The 25,229-nt window shown below is 40.4% G+C and overlaps 1 protein-coding gene across 1 annotated transcript in view; it reads right to left on the reverse strand.

Annotated features, from left to right (window-relative positions):
- LOC101858802 (nuclear pore complex protein Nup205) overlaps nt 1-25,229 on the reverse strand; it is a 41,319-nt gene that overhangs the window by 8,258 nt on the left and 7,832 nt on the right. Inside the window, exons 10-35 of the mRNA XM_035971498.1 lie at nt 24,462-24,575; nt 22,972-23,094; nt 21,263-21,401; nt 19,745-19,944; nt 19,258-19,440; nt 18,685-18,942; nt 17,453-17,635; nt 15,999-16,056; nt 14,877-15,066; nt 13,778-13,898; nt 13,361-13,460; nt 12,587-12,751; nt 11,747-11,992; nt 11,148-11,288; nt 9,436-9,528; nt 8,189-8,436; nt 6,925-7,116; nt 6,244-6,478; nt 5,437-5,535; nt 4,890-5,044; nt 4,042-4,236; nt 3,427-3,542; nt 2,338-2,485; nt 1,391-1,523; nt 1,047-1,120; nt 67-256 (exon numbers count right to left, since the gene is read on the reverse strand). Coding sequence (XP_035827391.1) covers nt 67-256; nt 1,047-1,120; nt 1,391-1,523; nt 2,338-2,485; nt 3,427-3,542; nt 4,042-4,236; nt 4,890-5,044; nt 5,437-5,535; nt 6,244-6,478; nt 6,925-7,116; nt 8,189-8,436; nt 9,436-9,528; nt 11,148-11,288; nt 11,747-11,992; nt 12,587-12,751; nt 13,361-13,460; nt 13,778-13,898; nt 14,877-15,066; nt 15,999-16,056; nt 17,453-17,635; nt 18,685-18,942; nt 19,258-19,440; nt 19,745-19,944; nt 21,263-21,401; nt 22,972-23,094; nt 24,462-24,575 — 4,099 coding nt within the window. The remainder of the gene's footprint in view (nt 1-66; nt 257-1,046; nt 1,121-1,390; nt 1,524-2,337; nt 2,486-3,426; nt 3,543-4,041; nt 4,237-4,889; nt 5,045-5,436; nt 5,536-6,243; nt 6,479-6,924; nt 7,117-8,188; nt 8,437-9,435; nt 9,529-11,147; nt 11,289-11,746; nt 11,993-12,586; nt 12,752-13,360; nt 13,461-13,777; nt 13,899-14,876; nt 15,067-15,998; nt 16,057-17,452; nt 17,636-18,684; nt 18,943-19,257; nt 19,441-19,744; nt 19,945-21,262; nt 21,402-22,971; nt 23,095-24,461; nt 24,576-25,229) is intronic.

A 25,229-nucleotide genomic window follows, 5' to 3' on the forward strand; every position in this document is an offset into this window, starting at 1 on the left:
CGATTGAAAAAAAAAGTCGAACACAGGTGTCTATCCAAAGTCATGAAAACGTCAGGGTGAACCAACCTATGTTGGCAATGAGACTGCGACAGTAAGCTGTCAGGTTGGAGGCAACTTCCTGGAAGAGCTGCAGAACCTCAGCCGTCTCGTCAGTGCCCGCCTGGCTGGACATGCCTGGAGCGGTCAGCCGGATGTTGAGCTGCTTGACCAGTGTCTCCGGCATGGAGAAGTGGGGCAGCAAGGCCAGCATTTGGTCCTGGGGAGGCAGGTGGAGGGAAAAAACACATGACAACACAGCGGCCAACTTTCCAGGAAGCAAAAACAGAACACCCAAACGCGTGACGCTACTTCATAAAAAATCGCACACAGTTAGGATCAGCGATAGTGCCCCCTCCCTTTTTTTATATATTAACTTTAACACTTTGCAGTCACACAGCCAGCACTACAAAATACCCCATCTGGTCCCCCAGCCAGGAGAGTGACAGCAACGGACCTCTCGGGCCTGGCGCACTGCGCCAGGTGACCAGAACGGATAATTTTCACCGGCGCATTATAGCGCCAAGTGACTGCAAAGCGTTAAAGTAATGACATTTTTCCCCCCGGGAGGTGACATCGTAACAGTTACGATTTTAGCGTAGCGGTTGGCCGCTATGTGAAAATGTTGAAGGAGGGTAGGCAGGGCACAGAGGAAACTGTCTAAGACGGCCACCAATTGTCGAGGAGAAAGGTGGTTATATTTCCCAGAATGATACATACATACACTTCAATTCAAAATAAATCATTAAGGCAACAAAAGACTCAATTTCCATTCTGTTAAGTTTTTAAAGTTTTAGTAGAGGTTTTACAGCGCTCGCAACTGCATAAGGTCATATGAGCGCCAGAAGATAAGAGGTGTTACAAGAGAGTAACAAACAAAAAAAAGGAGGGGAGATGAAGACGATAGATGTTTGATAGGAAAAAAGAAGCAAACCACACTAGAGCACCCGTCAACCACCCACTTCCATTCTGTAAGCTTGACAACAGAACACACTCCCACTATTACACACCTGTAACCTCATGCGCTGAGACCGAAACTCCATGCTGGCAGTGTCGTTTTCCATCAAATCAGCCCCAAGATCGGCTGGAAAAGGAGAAAGAAAAAGGTTACTTAAACTTTTTTTTAACGAACTCTATAAATCGTAAAATCACTTTTCGAAAGTCAATTGGTCTAATTTCCTATACATAGGTTTATGTGTATGTGTGTGTGTGTGTGTGTGTCTGTTTGTGTGTGTGTGTGTGTGTGCAAGTGTGCAAATTTGTGAGAGAGAGAGAGAAGTTTTTCAGTGTTTGTGAGTGTGGGTGTTCCGAGCGTGCGGTAGCCAGCAGCCCTGTAATGCCAGGATGCACTCACAGTGATAGTTAGCCCTGGCAATGACCGCTGTGGTAAGGCTGAGCTCTCGCAGGTAGGCCTCACTTAAAGCGGGTTTTCTGCTGCGCAGGATGGAGGTAAACACATCACCATGGGAGATGATCAGCAGCATCACCTGCAATGTAAAACAGTTCAGTTAGGGTATCTTTATATCTTAGTTTTAGTTTTAGTAAGCATTTTACGGCACTTGCAACACAATAAGGTCATATAAGTGCCGAAGAATAGACGTGTTACAAGAGAGTAACATACACAAAAAAGGAGGAGAAAAAAGGACGATAGATGTTTGATAGGAAAGAAGGAGCAAACCACACCAGAGCACCCGCCAACCACCCACTTTTTTATATCTATGTAAAACTCTTATCATAACAATTTGATCATGCAATATACCTGTTAGAGTATTTGTTTTACGCTAATAGCAGCATAAGTAGAAATAAGGTCACTTGTAACATAACAGTATGCCGGTTAGTTACAGGATTTGTTTTACAACCCTATTATTGACGCTACCGGTATTGGTCAGGTACATAACAGAAGTTAGCTGAAACATTTGTTTTTATAGCGCTATATGCTTAATTTTCACATGCAGTACCTATCATCAACATAATTTAAACATGGGGTTGGGGAACAAGGGTACACAACAGCTTCAAATCTGCCTGTCAGATACATATTTCTGCAAACAGATAAAAGATCAATGAGAGTTATAGCTACTATTACAACTAGTCAGCATTAAAAAGTTTTACAAGCATGGGGAAGAAAAAGAAGAAAAAGAAGAAAAAGAAAAAAAAGAGGAAAACATACCATACAAATTATAGACCGAGGACTGGCACAGGCACAGCACTGGATATCAAAGAAGCATCATGGATTGGAAGGGCTAAAAATAAAGACTATGAATTGGAATGGTAAATATTAAAACAAAGTAAACAATCACCAACCTGCGTGGCCGCCTCTTTGTTCTCCCCACCCAGCGACGTGAGCAGCGCTAGGCAGAAACGCAGCACAACAAACAGCAACTGTCTATAGCGGGCCAATGGGCTGGGAAACAGGTCGTTCTCATCCTCATCTGGAAGCTCTCCAAAGCCACTGTCATTTGACGAGGGAGAAAAGCAACAAATAGTTTATGAAGCCTGCATCAGATCTAATCTCAACAAAAAGAACAAGACCATACATCAAAAGTTCTAGTTGTAACATATTAGAACAAAAATAAGCCATATATTGAGTCAATACAAGCAAATCAACATGATCATTTTATGCTGGGAAAAAGCACAACAGACTGACAGGAACAAAAGAATGAAATTAAAGAAGTAAACCTGCAAGTGCCCCCCACCCATTAAACCATCTGCACATATTATTTTCTTCAAGCAACGAAACAAAACCTCTAATAAATACCAAAGAGACATTACAGACACTTAAGGTAATATCCCTATATAGCAAATGTAGCATTTCAGCAAAGAGGGGTCCACTTTCCCTTGACCATCTGTAACCTCAAGGTTCACGTGGCACACAGAGTGCAGTATAATGCTCATGCTGTCCCTTCTTTCCCAAACAGGATCACATCAATCTCAGAGATGTCCTGCCCCGTTTCAGAAGGGTTGATTGTTATTTGGTTGTTTTTTTAAATTAATGTCCCTTGCCCAATCCTATCACAACGACTCCCTCTGATTAGTATAAAATTGTGCAAGTGACATGTTAGCTAGAGTCAACACAAGGCTGCGATAAGGTTAGTTTAGTAGATGGTAGACTGTACATTGTAAAACTTTCTGAAACCAAAGTCTCCAACAGATAAAGAGTGTAAATACCATAATGCCTGTGCAGAAAAAAAAAAAATCCACAGAAAAATCTCTTTGTGTTCTACTTACCCTGGAGAGCAGGGTTCAACAGTGTTCAGCCTTCATCTCAAAACAGAAAAGGTGAGGAAATAAGATCTTTCACCAGTAGAGAAATACTGCACTAACTTTATACAACCACTATCACTGAAGTGTACGATAATGGAACCACACAGGACATGCTAGGCAGGCACTTACTCATCCACCTCAGGTCTGAGGCTCAGCACAGAGCACGCGGCCAGCTTCTCCAGAGCGCCACCGTGCAGCAACACCCTGGCACCCTCGGCACTTTCAGCAATCCGAGTCAGCAGCGACTGCGGAGGAAGAAAAAGTTACAAGAGAAGTGTTTTACATTTGGTACAAGTTTTAAGGTATTTTCAACACAAATAGGTCATATGCGTGTCGAATACTAGAGGTGTTACTAGAGAGTAACATACAAAAATCAGGAGAAGAGAAAAAGAAGATAGATGTTTGATAGGAAAGAAGAGCAAACCACACAAAAGCATTTGCTAACCACCCACTACGAGTGAATGGCAAGGGAATGGGGAATAAAAGAGGGGTCAAAAAAGCAGAACTCCAGAACAACTGGACCTCAAACATTTCAGACATTCCTTGGAAAAATGCTTTCTCTCCAATTCTCACATTGTTATTTGCATTGTGACGAAAAAAAAGTGGGTATAGTCTTTATCATGGGACTGTGTATTATGTGCTGCCAATATAAACATTACTTTTATTTATGCACATAGCAAATTTCTCCATGAAAATTGTTTTTAAAACGTGGTCTGTTACCAAATTTATTTGTCAGAGCGTTACCATTTTGGACTGGAATATGTAGAGAGGCCTGAGATTTGCAGGCTGTGGGGAGAGCAGAGCCAAGAGCTGACTGTCGTCCTCCGAGGCAAGCGAGTCGACCAGGTGTTGTAAGTAGCCTCGACCACAGAGGAAACCCAGCCATGCCCGCTGGCTGTCCGTGGAGATGATGGAGTCCAGCACTGACAGAGCCAGCATCTGCATGAGGGTAGGAGAGAATGTGGATGAATATTACCAAGCAAAAAAAAATAATTAAAAAATATATATATAAAATTTAGTTACTTTAAACAGCTACCTGCACTGCATGATTCCCGGGAAGCTGAGAATGTTTCTGAATATTCTAGGGTCTGTGGTGGTAATGATAAAGTGTAAAGTCCATTGAGCTTGCTGTAAGCACAGGTAAGTTATTTATTATAATCATTATATTAATTCATTATAGCACAACAGTTTTTACAAAGAAAAAAAAACCCAGATGACAAGAACTTCTTTTTGTCTGTATCAAAAGATGCAATACAGCATCCTAGAAAAAAAGATGATCTAAACGTAGCTTTTTCTTATTCACTTCAATAATGACAACATTATTCTGAGATCAAACTGGCAGAGGTGATTGTCTACTGGCAAGCTTTATTCACTACCTAACAGTCTGAACAACTTGTCTTACAATGCCTTTCAGCACCTCAAATTCATCCTTTCGCAAACAACTAACGAGAGCGAATGGAGGGAACCACTTACAGGTCCAGATTCTCTATTCTCCATCTGTAGTTTTCATTTGTCCGTTTCACTCTATCCCAGCACTATTTTGCGAATGTGCCACTCTCTCAAAACTAGAACATAACTAGGCCACGACTCACCCTGCCCACATGGTGACCATCGCAGGCATCTCGACACAACGTCTCCATCAGGCTGTCCCCGTAAGCCCCGATCGTCTCCATGTTCTCCTGGGCCAAACGTTCAAACTCTGCTATGTCTGGACCCAGCAGCTTCTCCATGCCAGACTTACGACTCACTGGGGAAAAGTTTTTATTCAGCTGTATATAACAGTGAGCTAGAACGCATGACTAGAATTGAAACAATAAAAAACACATAAAAAGGAACAAAATTATACCAAAACAAAGCACATACCAAAAGCATTCTCTATTATAAATTTTAAAAAGCATTATTAAAAATAACCGCATTCAACAGAGATTGCATTACAGTCAAATTCAAACTTATTTCAGCTTACTCCACTAGAAAAAACCCTGTAAATTTCAGAAAGCTAGAAAGAAACAAAAGGACATCATAATCATGCAAGAACCAGTAAAGACCACATATCTTTCTGAACTCTTAACACTTTCACTTCGGCACAACACTACAAAATACTTATTTAAAAAAGCAAGCGTAAAAAATTGTCATTCCTACATGTGACAGAATCTTCTTCTGAATTCGGCTTTGCAGCAATCTGGAGGCAGTAGAGCAATGCTCCATACAGGTTGACCTTCACCTTCTGTATTCCACCACCTGAAACAAAATCAAATCATCAAGGAAAGATGACCAATGAATTTGACTGATGAGGTGAGACATCTTAATTTATAAATTTATATCAAGTCCAAAGGGCTGGGGGGGGGGGGGGGGGGGGAGGAGAGAGAGAGACAGAGAGAGAGAGAGAGAGAGAGAGAGAGAGAGAGAGAGAGAGAGAGAGAGAGAGAAACACAGAGAGAGAGAGAGAGAGAGAGAGAGAGAGAGAGAGAGAGAGAGAGAGAGAGAGAGAGAGAGAGCAGGGACAAGGATACAAGACAGAAAGACAAAGAGAACAAAATACAAACATTACAGTGCTTCTTTTATTGTACTAGTCGGGCAAACAAAAAAGTGTCAAGAGGAAACTGCTGATATTGCTTTATGATCCAATAGTTCAAGAAAAAGAAGTCCTGATAAGACTTTAGTGTTACACCACTTCAATAAACACAACCTTATACTAGACTTGAGTATAATTGTGCTTGGAGAAAATGCTCTCACTAGAATTGAGTATGAATGCACATGAAGAAAAAGAAGCTCTGACTAGACTTGAGTATGAATGCACATGAAGAAAAAAAAGCTCTGACTAGACTTGAGTATGAATGTACATGAAGAAAAAGAAGCTCTGACTAGACTTGAACATGAAAGTACATGAAAAAAAAAGCTCTTACTAGACTTGAGTAGGAATGTATACAAAGAAAAAGAAGCTCTTACTTGACTTGAGTATGTAGTCGATGAGTCCTCTCAGGACAACCTGCAGGGAGGTAGAGAAAGCCGTGCGGGAGCTGCCCCCTTTGCCTGTCCAGAACGGGTGGGCCGAGCCGTCCCCAGCACTGGCTGAGGACGGGGCCGAGGTGGTGGAGAAACAGTGGCGGAGGTTGGCCATCAGGGTCAGAAGGACGTCCGACACCAGCGCCGTCGCCTCCAGACTCACCTCCTCTCCAGACACCTGAAAAAGGCGGAAAAGAAAAAAAAGAAAAAAAAAGATTTATTAATGTTATCTTAGTTATTTCGCTTTCTGAATATGTCAAGAGACCCTTAAGCCCCAGTCGAATAGAGACTAGAGTAACAGTGAAGAAAATAGACATGCAGATGATCTCACAACCGCTATTATTTAGTGCAGGATGGACAGACAAATAAGAGAGGCAAAGTAACGAAATATGATTTACCAGTGGCACCCTCCAACCATCCACTTTATGTCTCACGTTGTTTTGTTTGTTTTTGTAAGAGTTTTAGGACACTTCCAACACAATTGGGTTAAATAAGTGCTGAAGATAAGTGTTACAAGAGAGTAACAAACACAAAAAAAGGGAGAGACGAGGACGACAGATGTTTGACAGGAATAAAGGAGCAAACCACACATTAGAGTACCTGCCAACTACCAACATGCCCTACCTTGACCAAGAGCTCCTGCAAGAGGTCAAAGAGTACACTCTGTCTTCGCTCCCCGTCAAGCAGCTCCTGTGGTACGGTGGTCAGCATGACCTCTACCAGCTGGCGCCAGGCCTCAAAGGCAAGCTTCTTGCGCTGAAGGCCCTGGCGACTCTCGTTGTGCTCCACGACTGTCTCCAGGATCAGCTGGATCTCCTGAGGATGGCAAGGCATCATATTTGTTATAAAAAAGGGAAATGTCATCATGTGTGTGCATGTATGTGTGTGGATGCAGGTGTAAGAGTGTGTGTGTGTGTGTGCAAATGTGTGTGTGTGTGTGTGTGCGTGCGTGTGTGTGAGGGCATGTGCATGTATGTGTGCACTGTGTGTGTGTGTGTGTGCGTGTGTGCGTGCGTGCGAGTGTGAAAATGGTATAGGTTTAACACCACTATCAACACTGTTAGGTTATTTAAGAGGCGGAACCTCAGAGTTATATATCCATCTCCGAAAGGACTGAGCCAAGTGGGAAACTTGTGCAAAGTGCCTTTCCCAAGGACATGTCGGACCGAGCTAAGGCTCAAATCCCCGAAGGTGTACGCGTGCGCGCATGTGTGTGTGCGTTGTGAAGCACCAAACCAACGTGCTAGCATCTCGACACTAAAGATTTATCATATCTTATCTTTTTCAGTTATCAGGTGCAACAAACAAAAAATGGGCAAATGTGGACAATTAAATTTTTAACATTGTGTTGTAATTAACCCTGTAGGAGCTGTGCTGTCATCCATTTCTCCACATCAAGAGCAGGTGGCTGGCTGGTGCTCTGGTGTGGTTTCCTCTTCTCTCCTATCAAACATCTATCGTCCTTATCTCCAACACAAAACATCTTCAGGCTCCATGGGTTCGTGTTTGGGTTTCTCAATATTCCAACAATATTGTAACCTGCAACCTGGACTTTTATTTAATATAACGCTGAAATAATGGCCATATCAATCTCAACACTGACATTCAGGATCAGAACATTGATTGATTGATTGCAAATGTTTCACACTTCCATCAACACAATTTACACCATTTTTGGAGGTGGGCAGCTTTATCCCTGCACACAATGGCCAACCTGGACTAAGTGGCAAACTGCATACAGTAAACAGATGGTTACACCTAAATAAAGTACCAGACATAAACATCTTTGTATTTCTTACTCACTGCTTACTGATTCCACAGTCCACGAGGATCGTATTTCTAATACAATGTAAATGAATACAAGACTTCCTATCCTCTTATTACTCACCTCCATAATATGAGGCCTCTGTCCTGCCACCATCGGCCCTTGCTGATTGGCCAGCTCTGTCAGAAGAATGTGTCGCAATGCGCGCACATCGCAATAGGACACACCTTCCGGTGTCTTACGCTCCAGACTACGCACCAGTGTCTCCACCTGGCTCTTGTCAAAGAACGTGAACTGGAGTGGCGGAGGGAAGAAGTGCTCAAAGGATATAGTGTCCAAGGTGCCGAGGATGCGATGCCGCATCTGCTTTCCTGTAGAAGACAAGTGGGTTTACTCTTTATTACAACATCTCAGTGTGGTTCAATACTTTTTAGTTAGAATAAGTCAGTGAAGCACATCTACAAATGTAAAGTGAGTGAAAAAAAAAATCACTTGTGAGATATTTTCAGGTAATATGGAATACAAATTTCCCAAAAAATTTTTTATAGCAAGCTTTGAGCCACTTAGTGAAACCCAAAGATCGTTGTGAAAGGTGACTCCAACAATACCAAGTTAAAAAAAAAAAAAAACAGAAAAAAGTTAACAATATGTTAAGATGCCCTATCAGTGTTGTGAAAGGTGGGTAACATATACACAGTAGAAGTTACAGAAAAGTACATCACTGCAGAGACTGCTCAATGTGATGCATCTCTTTGCAGCAATAAAAACCCTTTCCTATTTAACAGACTTTTACCAAAAACCTTTAAAGCTGCCTTTGGAGAGAAGAGTGCATGTTCTTTAAGTCAAACCCCCCCCCCCCCCCCCCCCCCAGACATTTCTATAGCTTCAAATCATTAACTCTTGAAATTAAAAAACAGCAAAGACCCACAGTCTGTCCATGAAAATGTTGAATTGGAAAAATGAGGCAAGGGTCTCCATGAATACAGTGGCATTATAAGCGTAATTTGTAATGGTTAGAATGCTAGACTAACAATTTTAAGGTCGCAGGATAAAATCCTAGTCTGGGCCCAACGTTGTGTCTTTGGGAAAGGCACGACACACAAATTTTTCTAACTTCAACGTGGTGAGAATTGGTACATGGTACAAGGCTAAAGACAGTGAAAGAACTTGCAATAAGACAGCATTTGAACGACTGCAAAATGGCGGCTTGCACACAAAGTTTCCCGAGAAGTTTAAAATGTTAGTAAAGGTAGAAAAAAAGTGTTAAAAGTATAAAGCCTACCCTCTAGTACAAATTTTCATTATTACTATTTTTATTAGTAACATGATCATTATTACTGTCTGTGTAAGTCAATAAGGTCAATAAGTACCTGTGGTCAAGTTGGCTTGACTCAGGGTCAGCGACAGACTGGACTCCCTGTCCACCACGCTGAGTTCTCCGTCATCACCAGGCAAACCGCCGTCTACACGGGAACAAGACAATTCATCTAATCAGACAAATAGCATGCAAGTGACAGCGTGAGAACCGTAAACATGATCAGTAAAACCTGATTACAGTAGGCCCAATGTACTTTAGTCCACCAACAGGAAAAAGCTTATATTCGGGCTCCAGCAAAAATAATGTTTAGCAGATGTAAGGTACACAAATGGAGATTATCAAAGGGTCTTTTAGTTTCACAGGAGTTCGCTATAAACTATAATCAGGATTTACTGCAATTTCAAGCCAACAATATTTCAAATGGTATGTTTCATTATAAGACAAAAGATAAAATGAGATAAATCCACCACTGGAAGAAATCAGTATGGCTTCATCAGCTTCTACAACAAAGAACATTCTCTCTCTATAATCGCTTTTTTTTCTTCTCCCTCTCACTTGTTCATTCACTCCCTACCCCATCCAACAAAGTTCCATTATAGCTAAAATCAGTTGTCCTAAAAACAAAATACAAACCATCTAGTCCAGTCCACAACACATTATGATATGGATTAGCAAAGTCTTCAGGGTTTTTAAAATTATGAGTTCCTCCCCCCTCCCCAAATACAGTAAAAATAATAGATACTGATTGTAAGTAGCAGCAAATGATAGTGCAGACAAAAAAAGGAAACACAACAGTTTGTGACCATGCAATGAAAACAGCCCTGGGCATTCATCACACTTGTGAGTGAAGCAACGAGAAAAAAAAAATTCTTAATTTCATGTATTTTCAAAATTCAGGCCATAAGAATTTACTTTCTGTAACTTGGGAATTTGCAGGTCCATTGACATTATTTCCCGACAGTAAACCTGTCCCTAGATGCCCTACATCTCTACTTAAACCAACACAACAATACTTTCATTGACTCTCCCACAAATAAATAATAACTGTAGCCCTTTCTTCCCTCCCTCTGCATCTGACAACACAAAAAGCGCTCTGTTCCTCTCTCCCTCATAACTTTCTTTCTAAGCGCTGTTTGCCCACTGAAGGATGAAGCCCCCCAACAATGGCCTCTACTCTTGTTTTAATTAATTGGCTATTTTCTGTATGCCACTACCACTATGTGGCTAATTCACTTCACCACCCACAATCTCACCCTCCCCCCTTTCCCTACTCCTATGTTACTAATCCGAGACCTGCCAACCCCTCTAGGACCTAAATTGAGATTTTTTCCCCAAAAAATCCTCCTTAAAAATACGAGTTTGGAGGGGAAAAATGAAAGTCTCCAGAACCCAGTAGATTAAGATACCTTACAAACCGAAAGCAGCAAATAAACATCTATAGTAAATACAAGCAAGTAAACAAGTGCATTTTCAAGTAATTTACCACGTCATGCAAATATTACAAATAAATCAGTGTATTTCCACATCGCTGACAATAAGTTTCGTACGACTGATGTAAACAGAGTTCAAGAAAAAATAAATAATCGGTCTTTACGCAAATTCTATCGGGGTCCCTCAACAAGCAAAAACAAAAAACCCAACAGAAAATAAAACAAAAAAAAACCCCAAAATAGCTGGAGAACTTTGCAGGTCTGTAATCCAAATCTTCACCCACAGGAATCACCCCCCCCCCCCCCTCCAAACCCGCCTCCTCCCAGCACTCACTATGTAGCTCCTGGTCCTCATCGCCCAGCAAGAGGCGCACCAGCCTCTGAGTGTGTGACCGCTGGTGGTTCAGGGACGTCATACGCAGCTCTATGGCCGCTGTCTTCAGCAGCCACGCCTGATGGTCAGACACATCATTGGCTGGAACAAGAACATTTTTTTTTAGTAAAGAATTTTACGGCACTAACAATACAATGAGGTCATGTAAGCACTGAAGACTAAAGGTGTTACGAGATAGTGACATACAAATAAATGGAGGAGAAATAAGATCTTTGATAGGAAAGAAGAACAAACCACACGAAAGCATCTGCCAACCACCATCAAACAAAAAAGACAAAATGCGAGCCCCAGTGAAAAGAAGTGCATAGATGACTGATTAACTCCGAGTGAAATTTATATACAATTTCTAAATAAAAAAAGAATAGAGAAGCTTTGAATTTTAGTTTGAGTTAAAAGAAGCACATAGGCATGATATCTGCCATTGTTTAGTGCAGGAGCAAAAACAATAGAGCAATTATCGTTTGACTTACACTTATTGACATAAAAGATAAAACATTTAAAATGTTCAAACATTGACACCCACTCATCGAGGCCCTCACCATATTTCCCACTGTCCAAGGGCAGATGCTGCAGCTGCTTGAAGAGAAAGTCGTGTGTGGTGCGCAGGTAGCGCAATGTAGGTGGCGACGTGTCCTTGTTGGCACACAGGGCGTAGATCAAGTGATAGCCCAGCTCGGCGAGACGAGGCCGGTCCAGAAGACAGGTGGGGCCCTCGCGGGAACCCAGGCCTTGCTCCAAGAGGGTCAGGACAGAGTGCAGGCACGTCTTGGGAGACTCCAGGACACCTGAACACGGGCGGTGGGGGTGGGGTTATAAAAATACACACAGCTTAAAAACGACATTTGGGTAAAAAAATACTCCATAATACCAAAGCATAGTGAACAACTGTACAGGGCATAGCCAAGTATTTACGTTAAATTCTCCAGAACAGCAGACGGGGTGAAATACAGCTAAAATTTTCAGTAAAGTTTGAGGAAGAGGGAGGGCATATATATGCACACCTACTATGAAAAACCACTATACCCAAAACACTGAGTGAAGTCAAATCACTGGCTTGAACTGCCCCGAAAGAAAATAATGAGAAAACTATCTTTCCCTTTGTGGGTTATGTTTTCCTAACCATAAAAGATTTCATCCCCAGATACAGTTTATCAAACAACTACCATCAACTTTTGAAACAAAACTTTACAATATTAAAGACTGAATGTCAAGTATATGAAATAAATTCATTTCTGCAAAAACTCAACTTAGCCCTGCAGTCAAACAGGGCTTTAAAACGGCAGACTTAACCTCCATCGAGTCGTTAAATGCCAACAGGCTTTCCCCGCCTGGTTATTTCAATTCTCACAATCCAAACAAACACAGAGAAATAGACTGACCAGGGTCCTGCAGGGTTGTGCGAATGACGGGTTTCTGTAGGTGGAAGCCCAGTAACCAGTGGGCCAGGTTAGGTGCTGCCAGGTCTAAGGACACCAGCATCAGCTGAATGATGTGCTCACAGATGGAGTTCTGCACCAGCGGCTCCCCACTCTCACTGTCACTTTCTGCAAAGGTAGAGTTCACTTTGAATAAAGAGAAGGGAAGTACACCGACACAAAAACATCCTCACTGCTGCTATCTGCAATGGTAAAGTTTACTTTGATTTTAGTTTGTGTAAAGAGAAGCACATTGACACAGTAACACTCATCAAGAGCATGAAAAAAGCAAGAAAGACAGACAGAAACAGCAGAGGGAAAGGGAAGAAGGGAGGACCCTCCAGTGACAAGGTCCATAATATGGTTTAATAGTTTACAGCCTTCCTTTAAAGAAGCAGGTCATGCAGCTCTATAGATCTGAGCTCAAACCCGAGTGTTACCTTTACCCTTCAGCGTGCTGAATGCACACCTCATGTCAGTGTGCAGTGATTCAGCATTTCTTGAGAAACGTGTATATGCAGTCAAGGAAAAACAAACATTTTCTAAATAGTTTGATGTCATATAAACCTGCTTAAAATGTGAACTTACAGAACAGAAAGTCAAATCCTGAAAGAAAACAACAAACAAAAGGTAGACCAGCCTCCTAGCTAGCCTCTGAACTTCTGACGACATTGCTAAAGTAGCTCCCTCATAAGTAACAAGAAACACACTTGCTCATGAAGAAAATTGTCAACTAACCTGGTTCCGAGAGGAGAGCCGAGGCTCGCTCCTCCGCCAGCTCCGCAGTGTTGGAGTCGAGACATTCCACAAAGCCTTGCAACAGCTCCGCACTCACTCTCTGTTGATAGACATAAGAATGCTGAATAAGAAAGATTCATCGCACATGCAACTGTTGCTGATCTTTTCCACATAAAAATTTTGTAGCAGATTTCAGTTGTGACCATGCTCCTTCTTATGCCACCACAACAGTCACTGTTATCATATGAAATATCGCAACCCTGATGGTTCCCAATTATTTTTCCCTGTTTTTGTCTCTCCCTACCAAGGTGACATACGAAAAAGCAAAAATCACAGAGAAGTCTCCTCAAAACTAGTCAGTATAAAAAAATAACTCGCAAAAAAGAAAAATGTCCCAACTTCTAAACTGGTACTGACCTTCTCGGCTGTGAAGAGGTTTATGATGTCAGAATGTGACGGTGTCTCCCTGCACACATGACACAAGATCTTCACGGCTGACAGAGTGTGTTTGGGAAGTGTCGTGTTGAACACTACAAACCTGGAGAGAAAAATGGGGGTATGACAAAAAGATCACATCTGAAACCTACCACAATAAATTCACATTAAAAATATTTTTAAATGTTTGTAAATATTTTCTAGATAATTTACATCTTTTTGTTAGTGGTTGATGTTATCTGTAAACACTGTCAATGATTTTTATGAATTATGAACCATCTAATAGAGATAGCCACTTCACCGAACATATGCGCCATGATGCGGTGGAATCAGGCGCTCATCATTTTCGGGCAAAGGCGAAAACAATATCAATCTGCGGTGAATAGAAGTCAAATTATTTGCCATTGAAGGAGGCCGGGGTTGCCTAGTTTCAAAAGTAAAATTAGCGAGAAAATGGCCGCAATCAAAGCTTGAACATCCTTGGAAACTGAAAATTCATTAAAATCCACACATAATTATGTTTTTAAATGGACATAAAAGGGGTTGAGTCAAAAAACAAAAATTTGATATATATTGCCAAAACGGCAGAAAAATGCCAATACCTTCAATTTCATTATTTTGACGAACGCCTGATATCACCATGATGCCTCACATATATGGGGTTTATCCTGCTCTAGCAGAATATATTTAATTAAATTTCCGGTAAATAGACTTAGAAAAGAAAAAAATTGAAGTATTTCAACTCAACTTAACTCTTTCACAAGCGAGAGCCATAACATTACACTACAGACACAGTGCTACCCTCGAATTACAAAGTTCTTTCGGCTCAGTACCTCGTCTTGAGAAATTTGAAGTTTAAAATGTTTAGTTTCACAACGCGGTCAAGCCTTTTTAAATGAGATTCTTTGAATATCTTGATAACGAGTCTGAGTAATCTTACGATTTTGATTAAGCAAATAGAAGATTTGGTTTCTGAGCTCATTATCTTAGTAACTCAAAACAGCCAAAAATGTCATAGATAGATCTCCGTAATTCTGAGGTAGCTACTGTATCAAAATAGTTACCACATGCACCAACGTACTTGGTAATGTTCACCAGATAGTCAGCCTTGCGCGTGCGGGGGTTGATGGCCAACAGCAGTCGCTCAAGGCCTGAGATCATGAGGGGTGAGGCCGTTTCCCTCACCCGGGTCTCTAAGGCACCCTGGCGGTCAGTGGCCCCCTCCAAAAGCTGCAGACATAGCAAGGCCGCTCGCTCAAGATAACTGTCTCCTGAAAAAAAAAAAGAGACAATAGTGGCATCACTAGTCGAGCAGTTTGTACTTTTACCTTTACTGCATTTACAAGACAAACAGGTCATATAAGTGCCGAAGATTAGAGTCACAGGGTAATTATAAACTGTAATACATATAGTGTCCACTTGGAACCCTGAAAAGTAGTAGAAGAATTTGAAAACACCTGCACTAGGGTAAGACATAAAACAATAATAATTATAATAATAATAATAATAAATAGCATTTGTATAGTGCATATCATTCCCACTCAACAATAAGCTATATGCGCTTTACAATTTATATATGTATGGAGAGAAATCTGCATGATCTGGTAGTGCTAATCAACTGGTTAGCAAACTAAAGGACGCATTTCATCAGCGAGTAAGTTAAGTAGGACAAAAATTACATTTAAAAACGAAGGAGCAGACTACCTACTGGATGTTCGCAACCATCCATTAAATATACCCTCAAACATCTTCTTTTTTTTTTGTAAGAGTTTTACGGCACTTGCAACACAATAAGGTGATTTAAGTGCCGAAGATTAGACGAGTTACAAGGAAGTAACAAACACAAAAAGGAGGTGGGGAGATAAGGACGATAGGTGTTTGATAGGAAAGAAGGAGCAAACCACACCAGAGAACCCGCCAACCACCCACATCAAACATCTAAAAAATAAACTATCCCCAATACGAAGAGAAAGAAAACGAACTATACCCAATAAAAACAAAAAAATAAATCAATCATCAATAAGAAGAGAAGGAATACAAAACAATCCCCAATATGAAGAGAAAGACAGTCACCAATAAGCCCTCACCTGCCCCCCCACCCCCCAAAAAACCACCCAACCAAACAAACAACCCCCCCCCCCCCAACTGAGTTTAGATAGCGAAGCACTGGGACCAGTTGGAGATCTCACTGTTCAGCACTTACCAGGGAAAGGGGCAAACTGCTCAAACATGGCCACTGCCTCCTCCAGGATCATTTGGACCTGTAAGATACAACACTCTTTAGGAAAGCAGAAACTCTAATGCAAGAAACACTTGAGGTCACAAAAAAGGAGTGTCAGACAGCAGTTATTGCGTATACTGTATAACAATAAACAAAGTACAGTACTGGCTCATAAACTTTTAAGCAAAAGTGGAGAAAACCCCACTGAAATGAGAAAGGCTATTTGGCGTAAGAAAAAAAGCAAGACAAAAGACAACAGAAGGAAAGAAAAGCATTGGTATCATCCAAACAAAAAATAGACAAAAGTTGTTTCAGAAAATGAAAATGTTTTGTTAAACATATTTTATCAGCAGCTCCATTCATCTCCCATTAAAATGAAACTCTTAACATATAATTCAATATCTATAAATAAATAGCATCCTCAAATATCAATGCATATTTAAGTGGATGTTGTCACTTGCACTAAAAAGTTTTGTTTCGTTTCTTAATGGGAGGAGCTACCCTTGAGGACCATTTTCTAAGTTTGTTGCCCGAGATCAAATCTAAGTACACATATAAGTTAGACATAGTAAAATCTCTTGATACCCAATTTTATTTTGGCATAGCTATAGCTGTTGCTGTGGAAACGGCCGCCATCTTGAAAATAAAAAATGAATTTTGAATCCCTAAGGCTTTCTTATTTACCGACCAAATTTGGTGAGAGTATACCTGAACCAGACCCTATCAAAGTTACAGCAAGTTTTTTTCAATAAGTGAAAAAGAAAAAAATATATGAAAATTTTCCTAAAGTATAACAAAACCCTTTTCTATATTTAGATTGTGTAATCGCTTGCCAATGGAAAAGTATGATTTTGTTAGCAAATATCTCTCTGTTACATTGATGGCAGCCTTGCCAACTATGCTTCCTGAAAGTTTCATGTCAAAAGGATGAAAACTAAGGAAGGAGCAGGGAAAAAACTGCACAAAAATTGCATTTTGCGAACACAGACAATAATTGTGAAAATTGAGTAAATGAATCCATCCTCATGTTTTTAAAGGCAATTTTCCAGGAGAAAAAAGTCTTTTTCAATTGTATCCATGCTATTTTTAGACAAAAAACTGGTAGATCTTAAAAAATCAGCCAACATAAAATGTGCATAGCCTGACCCAAAATCTGCAAAATCAAGGGTCACTCCTCCCCGTAAATAGGTCTTTTAAAACAATCGCTGCCTCTAATCTTTACATACAAGATACGCCCCTCTCTAAAAATAGTGTCAAGCGTACAATTATATAGACGTCGCCACCACATTTTCATGACTTTCAATTTCTCAAATAAATAAATTTGCGGGAAAGAGGGACAAAAAGGAGTGAACCATCTAGTAGTTCACAATCTCTGATAAATAAAAGCAAGCCCAAAAGCAAAGAGAGGAACACAACAGCCAGAAGGAGGAGCTTACAGTCTTGAACAGCTTGGAGTCGCTGAGCAGCAGGCAGAGCACGGTGAAGCCTGGCTGTTTGCTGGCCGGTACTATCCCAAGGCCCGGGACGTCCACTGTGTCCTGCTGCAGGTCTTGGCTCTGGAGCTCATAGTCCGTCAGCAACTTGACCAGCACCTCCAGGCTGCCACACACAAGCTGCCACTGGAAAAAATTGATTTTGTTTCGTTTTGAGTAAAATAAGGCACTACATTGACACACTATGGCTATTTATGAAATAAAGCCAATACTCAAACATGCAAAAAGAAGTTAACTCTTTTTACACGTGACAATTATGTTATCACTTAACCTATTGTGCACAGATCAGTGGTGCAATATGCGATGTGTGGTTCGAAAAGAGTTAAGTTTCAGAAATAAAAAGCTTTGTAAAATAAAAAACTGACTGAACCCCTTCCCCATAGGGATCGTACAAGTAACTTTTTTCCAAGACCCCAGCACAGCCTGCTAGGAAAAAAAGTTAGAGAATTTTTAGGGTCTTATAATTTATGGTCCTTAAGTTTCAACTGCTGGTCAGGATCACTCTCTAGATGTGTCTATTATTCTGATGGACACTTATGTCTTTTAGCTTTAAAAGAGTGCTTTCAGATGGCATATTTTTGGCAATGTTGCGAAATAGTGCATGTTTTTACTTCGTATTCATTTTACCCCCCTCCCGTCAGTGGTCCTGCCCTATTGAAACTGTTTTCCAAAGGTACGACAGGGAGGATGATGTATGGCCACATGAATAAACCACTGGTCAAAGATCCAATCAATGAGTTGAGGAGGGGAGATCAATCCATAATCTTCCAACTTAGAACACATGTGTCCCTCAATCAACATCTCAACCAAATTGGAGTAAAGCAGTCTGCCTACTATGTGACTACGTCTCAAAAACAGTGGAACATCATCTGTTCTTCTGTGGAAAACTAACCGATTTGAGGGAATGCTTTCTTCCCAAGCTACCCCACACATCTAACTGCCTCTACTTCTCAAGAAGCTATTACAGAATGGCATCATGCAGAAGAGTTAACGCTCAGATGCTACTAGATCACTAACAACAAGAAACTGTGTTCTGTGCATGAGGCAGATTTGTCCATAAAGCCCTCACACTGGTTTTGCTAGGAAACAGTTCCAAAAGAGAAATACACTTATATAAAACATGTAGACCTAAGATCATCAGTTCTCGATTACCCATCAGGAAAAGTGTTACTAACCTTTTCTTCGGCTGATTTGTAAGCTCTTGTGTTGTACTTGAGCAGGATGGAGTTGAGAATGAAATCCAGGTACGGATCGAACCCTGGGGACCGAGTGCCGGCCCCTAGGCCCATGGGAACGGGGAACAGGGTGAGAGAGCCCATGAGCTCAAGGAAGCCACGGGTCAGAGGGTACTCTTCGTTACGGCTCTCCACCTCCTCCAGCTCCACACGGAACCCTCCGGGCTGCTCACCGGACGCCACAGTGGTGGGCAGAATCTACCGGACCACAGAGCAAAAGAGAATTATTGTCAGTAAAAAGTATAGTTGGGATGACACTGGGATTTGTTCAAATACCTGAAAATTTACGCAGTTGCATTTGCAAACAAAGAGACATTTAAATAGACACAACAAATATGGCGTTTAACAGAAGAAAAAGAAAAAAAATGCGGAGAATCATAACTTGTTTTTGTGACTTTCGTCTTGACTATCAACTAGCCCATTAAGCAAAACCGTAAGAAAAGAAAAACTAAATATAAAAGCAAGAACTTCTCGGCTAAAAAAAGAAGTCAGCTTCTGCCATCACAAACTGACCTGAGAAGCCTCCAAAGTCTGCCAGATGGTAGCAGCAAAGACCGGGGTCTGTGAAATAGCCGCCAACGTCCGCATTAGCTCCCCCTTCATCTGGACAGTCACACTGCAGCCCAACAGGCCAAACAGCACCATGACCACTGACCACTGCTGGTTCTCACAGAAGGCCGAGCGACACGTCTCATTCTGCGGCACATGGAAAAAACGGTAGAGTAAATTACTTGTAAGTAACGCCATCAATACATAACATAATTCCTGAAATTTAATGGACTTAAAAAGAAAAAAAAATGTAGTAACATACATATAAAAAATGTAAAAGAAATAGCAAAATCTACAAATTTAGTTTCACAATGACAAAAAAGTGAAAAGTGTTATCTCCCCCCCACCTCCCCCCCCCAACTTTATTATATACATATTTACCACGTCGCAACATATTTCACTTTACGGAGATAAATAAATTGTTGCATTATTTATTATCTTATCATCTCACCAAGACAGCAATGTGTCGGGTCAGTTTGAGCACCGAGCAGACAGCTTCCAGCTCCTGTGGGGTCATGCTGCGCACGGCGCTGGCTCTGTAGGGCACGGCCTGAGTGTCGGAGACGCTGTAGGCCTCCTGCCTCAGGCTGCTGTAGTACTGGTGGATGGAGTGGAAGATGTGGTCCCACGACACAGGGTTCGCCTGTCCACCTGTTAATTGTAGGGTGTAAAATATTATCTATTGTAATACAATCTATGTATTGTACTGTTATCTATTGTATTATTCACTGACTTGTGTACTGCACTTGTTTCATTTTATTTGTTTTACTAATAAGAGTTTTACGGGACTTGGAATGCAATTAGGTCATATAAGTACTGAAGATTAGAGGAGTTACAAGAGAGTGACAAACACACGCAAAAAAAAGAGGAGAAATAAGAAACACAGAAACGATAGCAGCCATATTGTACACAGACATTTAGAGTAAAGAAATTATTGTTCGGTAGTAGCAAGCAAGTACCGTAATCATATTTTGCCAGGGACTAAATAAGACTCAATATAGTAAATGATTAGCCCCCATGAAAACAATGTGAACCATTCAGAATGCAGGTCAATTCGTCAGGTCCCAGCATGGTTTTATGGGATACAGCATTCTGGCAGAGAGATGGAAATGCTCAATATTGTACCTCCTATGATTTGCAGAAACATAATTCTCATTTTCTGAGTGTAACGGTGATGAGCTTTACCATTACAACAAAGATGCTACAGACCGCATAAAGACATAAAAAGAAGTACAAGATGCAAACCACACCACCCAACCATCTCTGCAAAACCATAGGATGATAGCAGTTCATTTATCGGGTCACTAATAAGAAGTACATTCATACAATAAAGGTCATTTAATGCTGGGCAAAAACAAGATTGCCAGACACCAAAAACAATGGGAGAGGAAAGAAATAGCAGTTACATGGGTGCTCTAAAACTACCCGCACTATAACAGTAATTTTTTCCTTTCGAAACCAGTTTGGTTATTTTTAAGTACGTGTTTAGACCATTTATGAGGCAGGCTTCAACCCTGCCTGTCAGGCCCAATCCATGCTGAGAGGGATGCAACATCCCAGCAGAAATACCAAGAAACTCTATCAAAATTCCCCACACATGGGAATCAACAGAAAAGCACCTATCCGCTACAACACCAACATCGGTAAAGAAACCAAAACAAGTTTTGACAAGTCACTCTGACAAACAGGAAGGACAGACCAAACCAAAACTCTCATCATCAACAACACGCACCTAAGACAAAAGTAATAGAGTCATCCAACAACACTTACCTTTTTTTTTTCTTTTTCCCTTTTATATTTAAGAGTTTTATGACACTTGCAACACAATAAGGTCATATAAGTGCCGAAGACCAGAGGTGTTACAAGAGAATAACAAACACAAAAAAGAAGAAAAGATCAGGACGATAGATCTTTGACAGGAAAGAAGGAGAAAACCACATCAGAGCACCCGCCAATCACCAACACTTACCATTGACCCGGAGGAGACTGAAGCAATGGTGAGCACACTGGGGCCCTGTGGCCAGACCTGTCAGCATGTGGAGGTATGGCAGAAACAAAGGAGCAGGCAGAAGGTCTCCAGCAACACGCACAAATTTGAACAGGGCGATCTGAAAAAGTGAGATAAAAGTGTTGCAGATCAGGTCAAGCAGTTTAACAACAAATCAGTACAATAACAATCCCACTTTGCAAGATAAAGTGTAGCACTGTATGAATTCTACACCACTTTTAACTGTGTAAGGTTAGTTAAAAACAGGACCTCTGAATTCATCCTCCATCTGTGGTAGGACTAAGCCACAAAGGTGGAGAACCTTGGATACTCCCCAAATGACCCTAGAACTCCCCTTTGAGGATTCAAACAAGGTCATCTGCATCATAGCCTTACACGAAACGAACTGAAATATCCGAATTTCCCCACATTTCACGAACAGCACATTATGACAAAAGCAACACTGAAAAGACGGAACAGGCAACACAGAGCACCTGTCAGCCACAATGAATTACTCTATTTTTTAAGTCATTTTAATTTATCTTGTAAAGCACATGGAAATGCTCTATATAAATGCCATGTATTATTATTATTATAATCCTTATTTGTGGAACCACCTGAGGCAAATCCTAGCTACTTTATTTCCCTTCATTGTTTCTGAAAGTCTATGGTAATTCTTTCCTTGTATTAAATGACGGTTATCATGTTCAAGTGCTTCTCTTTTCTAAATCTAAAAGTAAACTAGAATTATAATTAGAAGTACCACATATCAAAGTCTCTACTATCTAATCGTTACACAATTTCTAAAGCTCACAGAAAAAAAGGAAAGAAAATTAACATTGCAGAAACACAATTGTTAAAAAAATATATGTACTTTACTGCATACATAAGAACATACGAGATCCTAACATTTAAATGGACAGATTTCTTTATTTGACCCACAAAAATCAGTGGTAAAAAACTCATTGGACCACTGAACAATTACATAATAATATAACAATGATGTCAAAACATGCTTCATCGAGAAGCAGTAGCGAGAGCAAGATGAAAGTATGTGTGTTCCGCGCTAATTATCGATCAGCGCAATCGCTGCGCGTTTTAAGGATTGTATAATTGTATCATTCTTGTGACCTCTTAAGTTTCACATGTTAATTTTAATTTTCATATTTTTACACTTTTGAAAATATAGGTGAATGCTCTTTGATGTGAATAAAATGATAAAGATGGAAGTGAATTTTTGTTTTTATTATTTAAAAAATATAACATATTAATGCAATAATCATATCGTTAAAACGAGCAGCTTTATCTTGAGATTGCCGCGCAATTATAAGATCTATAAAACGCGCAGCTTTCACTGTTGGCAAGTAAACAAACAAAACAAAAACTGAATCGAAACAGTATAAAGTCATTGGATCCAGCATGTTTCATGGAAAAAAAAATTGTAGCGGTAAAAGACAGAACCTGTTAGTGATCAAAAGGGAACAAAGCTTATGATCAAGAGGGAAAAAAGCATAAATTACGAAATATTGGAGAAAACCAATTATATCACAAAGCCTCCATATGTAACATGTATAATAGGTCCTTTTGTATTTTTTTGCCGTGAGGAGCATTGAGCATTCGACCGGGTAAAATGTGCTTCAACTTTGTATTTACCATTTTCTAATTCTCATGACTATTCACCAACACATTACCTGCTTTGGGTCAGGCCTGAAGACAGCACTCGTATCTGCAGCACCTGGCGTTGCCTCAGGGGGACACCAATACTCAAGGGCCAGCTGCAGCTTGAGGGGATCCTTGATGTACAAATCTCCAATCTGAAAAGACACACACAAGATGAGCAACTTCTGAAATATATTACTCATGGGAACAGGCCTCATTGTTTTGATCTTTGAATTAATTAGTTTCCTTTTACTTATTTCAACTCGATGGTCACAGATATTTCACTTACAGGCTTACCGACCTTTTCTAAATCCAATCAGGGACACAAAACGGTGCAACTCCAGAATGTGTAACAGTGAACAAAATTACATCAAGTGGGACTGGTTTGGGCATAGCGTATGGGGTAAAATTTGCCTCGTCACAGTGGTGAAGGTTAAAATGTGAACTTAGGATAGTCCTGGAAATTCAGGGCAATTGGCAAGCCTGCACTTGCTTTTATTAGCTCACAGAGAGAGTTTCTAAAACATTGCAAGAGAGCCCAATTACCTCGTAGGGATTGGAACTAGCGGAACTGAAATGGGATTAACAGGGCTGCCAACCTATCTCCATGGTTTTTAGTAATGACCAAGAAGAAAATTAGTCATTTCCCATAAAAATTAGTAATAGTGCTCTCATTTTCAAATTACTATATGACAACGAACAAAAATGTCTTAATTACGGAAAAATAGATCGATAAAATCTATTTTTAGACTGATCGGGTTTCAGCAGCGTGGCAGCGATGCTTCTATGCTTCTATTTGTGTACGTTGTTATTGTGGACAAAGCTAACTCGAGCCAAGTTGGCCAGCTGTTCCTTTTTTAAAGGGGGGGGGGGGGGGGGTTTGATATAGAGATTGGCTGTTTTCCGACTATGGCAGACGATTTACAGGTCTGCACTAAGACTTGTAAAATAAAAATAGAGCCAAAAATATTTTCTTATAGCCAAAATTCTGCTGACTGTAAAAAACGTAATAAATCGCTTTATGATCGGAATTTCGTAGTGAGGCTAAAAAATCGTAAAGATTACGACAAAATTGGAATGGTTGGCAGCCCTGGATTAAGGGGTGGTACATTTTTTACATCTGAGATACCATAGAGCCTTGTCTGACATTGGAACCAAAGGCAGTCAGGTTCCAAAGCCATCATATGAATCTTATCTTAGGGACTGGAACTGATTTGGGACTAAGCAGGCTAGCTGGACTGCTTGAGAATAAAAATCAAACATAAAAAACAACTTGTAGCTCCCCCTGTTCTTTACATACCAGCATACAAAGAAGGCAACAACTCGGCCCATCTCTAATCAAATCTACACTATTCCTGTGCATTAGTTATGAGAGACTGTATTCTAAGAAACGCACAGCAACATTAAGTAAAAACAATTTTTACACATCAAACCTTTTCATTACACTAGTACTACATCGCACCAGCCTAATAAAACTGTGAAAGAAAATAAAGATAAAAAATGTAAATGAAGCAATACACACAAAGGTCATAAACTCGTGAAGATCCCCCCTCTGTACTGGCGGCTCTAGTCCTTCGGCTTGGTGAGCTAGGATGATGCGGCTCATTTCGTCTCCTCTATTCCTCAGCTCTTTCGTCTAAGATAAAAAGGAAACATGCCAAAATTGATGCAAGACACTCACCATATGACAAGACATTAAAGGAAAGAAACTATTGGGAGTTTTTTCTTTAGAAAAACATTGGTAATCCCCATTAAGAAGTCTGTTCAGTTCAAGTAAAGTAAATTACATTGACACAACAAACGATCACTTTACACATGGCAGACAAAGACAAACAGAAACAATGTTTTAGCTTTGGTTAGAGTTTTACAGTGCTCATAATTGCATAATAAGGTCATACGAGCGTGCAGGGCAGAAACAATAGAGAGGAAGTAAACTTGTAGGACCCTCAAGTGGTACCTTCAAAATCAACTGTGAGGAAATCTGTTCCATAACAGGGAGGTTGAGATTTAAAGTTACTTGTATCAACATACATCAATAGTGTAGATGAACATTTTTTTCAAACACACTCCCACAGCCATAGAAAGAGGGGGCATTAAGAAAGTAAAGCTTAACAAAAACGAACAGCCTTGAATAACCTTGAAACATTACTTCAGTCTTATTTTAAAAAAGAAAAGATAATGTTCCAGTTTAAAAAGGCTGTCCGCCACTGTACTGCAATACTGATCCTGATTCTTCAGATACAAAAACTGTCATCCACTATCAGTCTGACAGCACATTACCATGATTACT

Source organism: Aplysia californica, unplaced genomic scaffold (assembly GCF_000002075.1).
Source record: "Aplysia californica isolate F4 #8 unplaced genomic scaffold, AplCal3.0 scaffold00447, whole genome shotgun sequence".
Lineage (NCBI taxonomy): Eukaryota > Metazoa > Mollusca > Gastropoda > Aplysiida > Aplysiidae > Aplysia > Aplysia californica.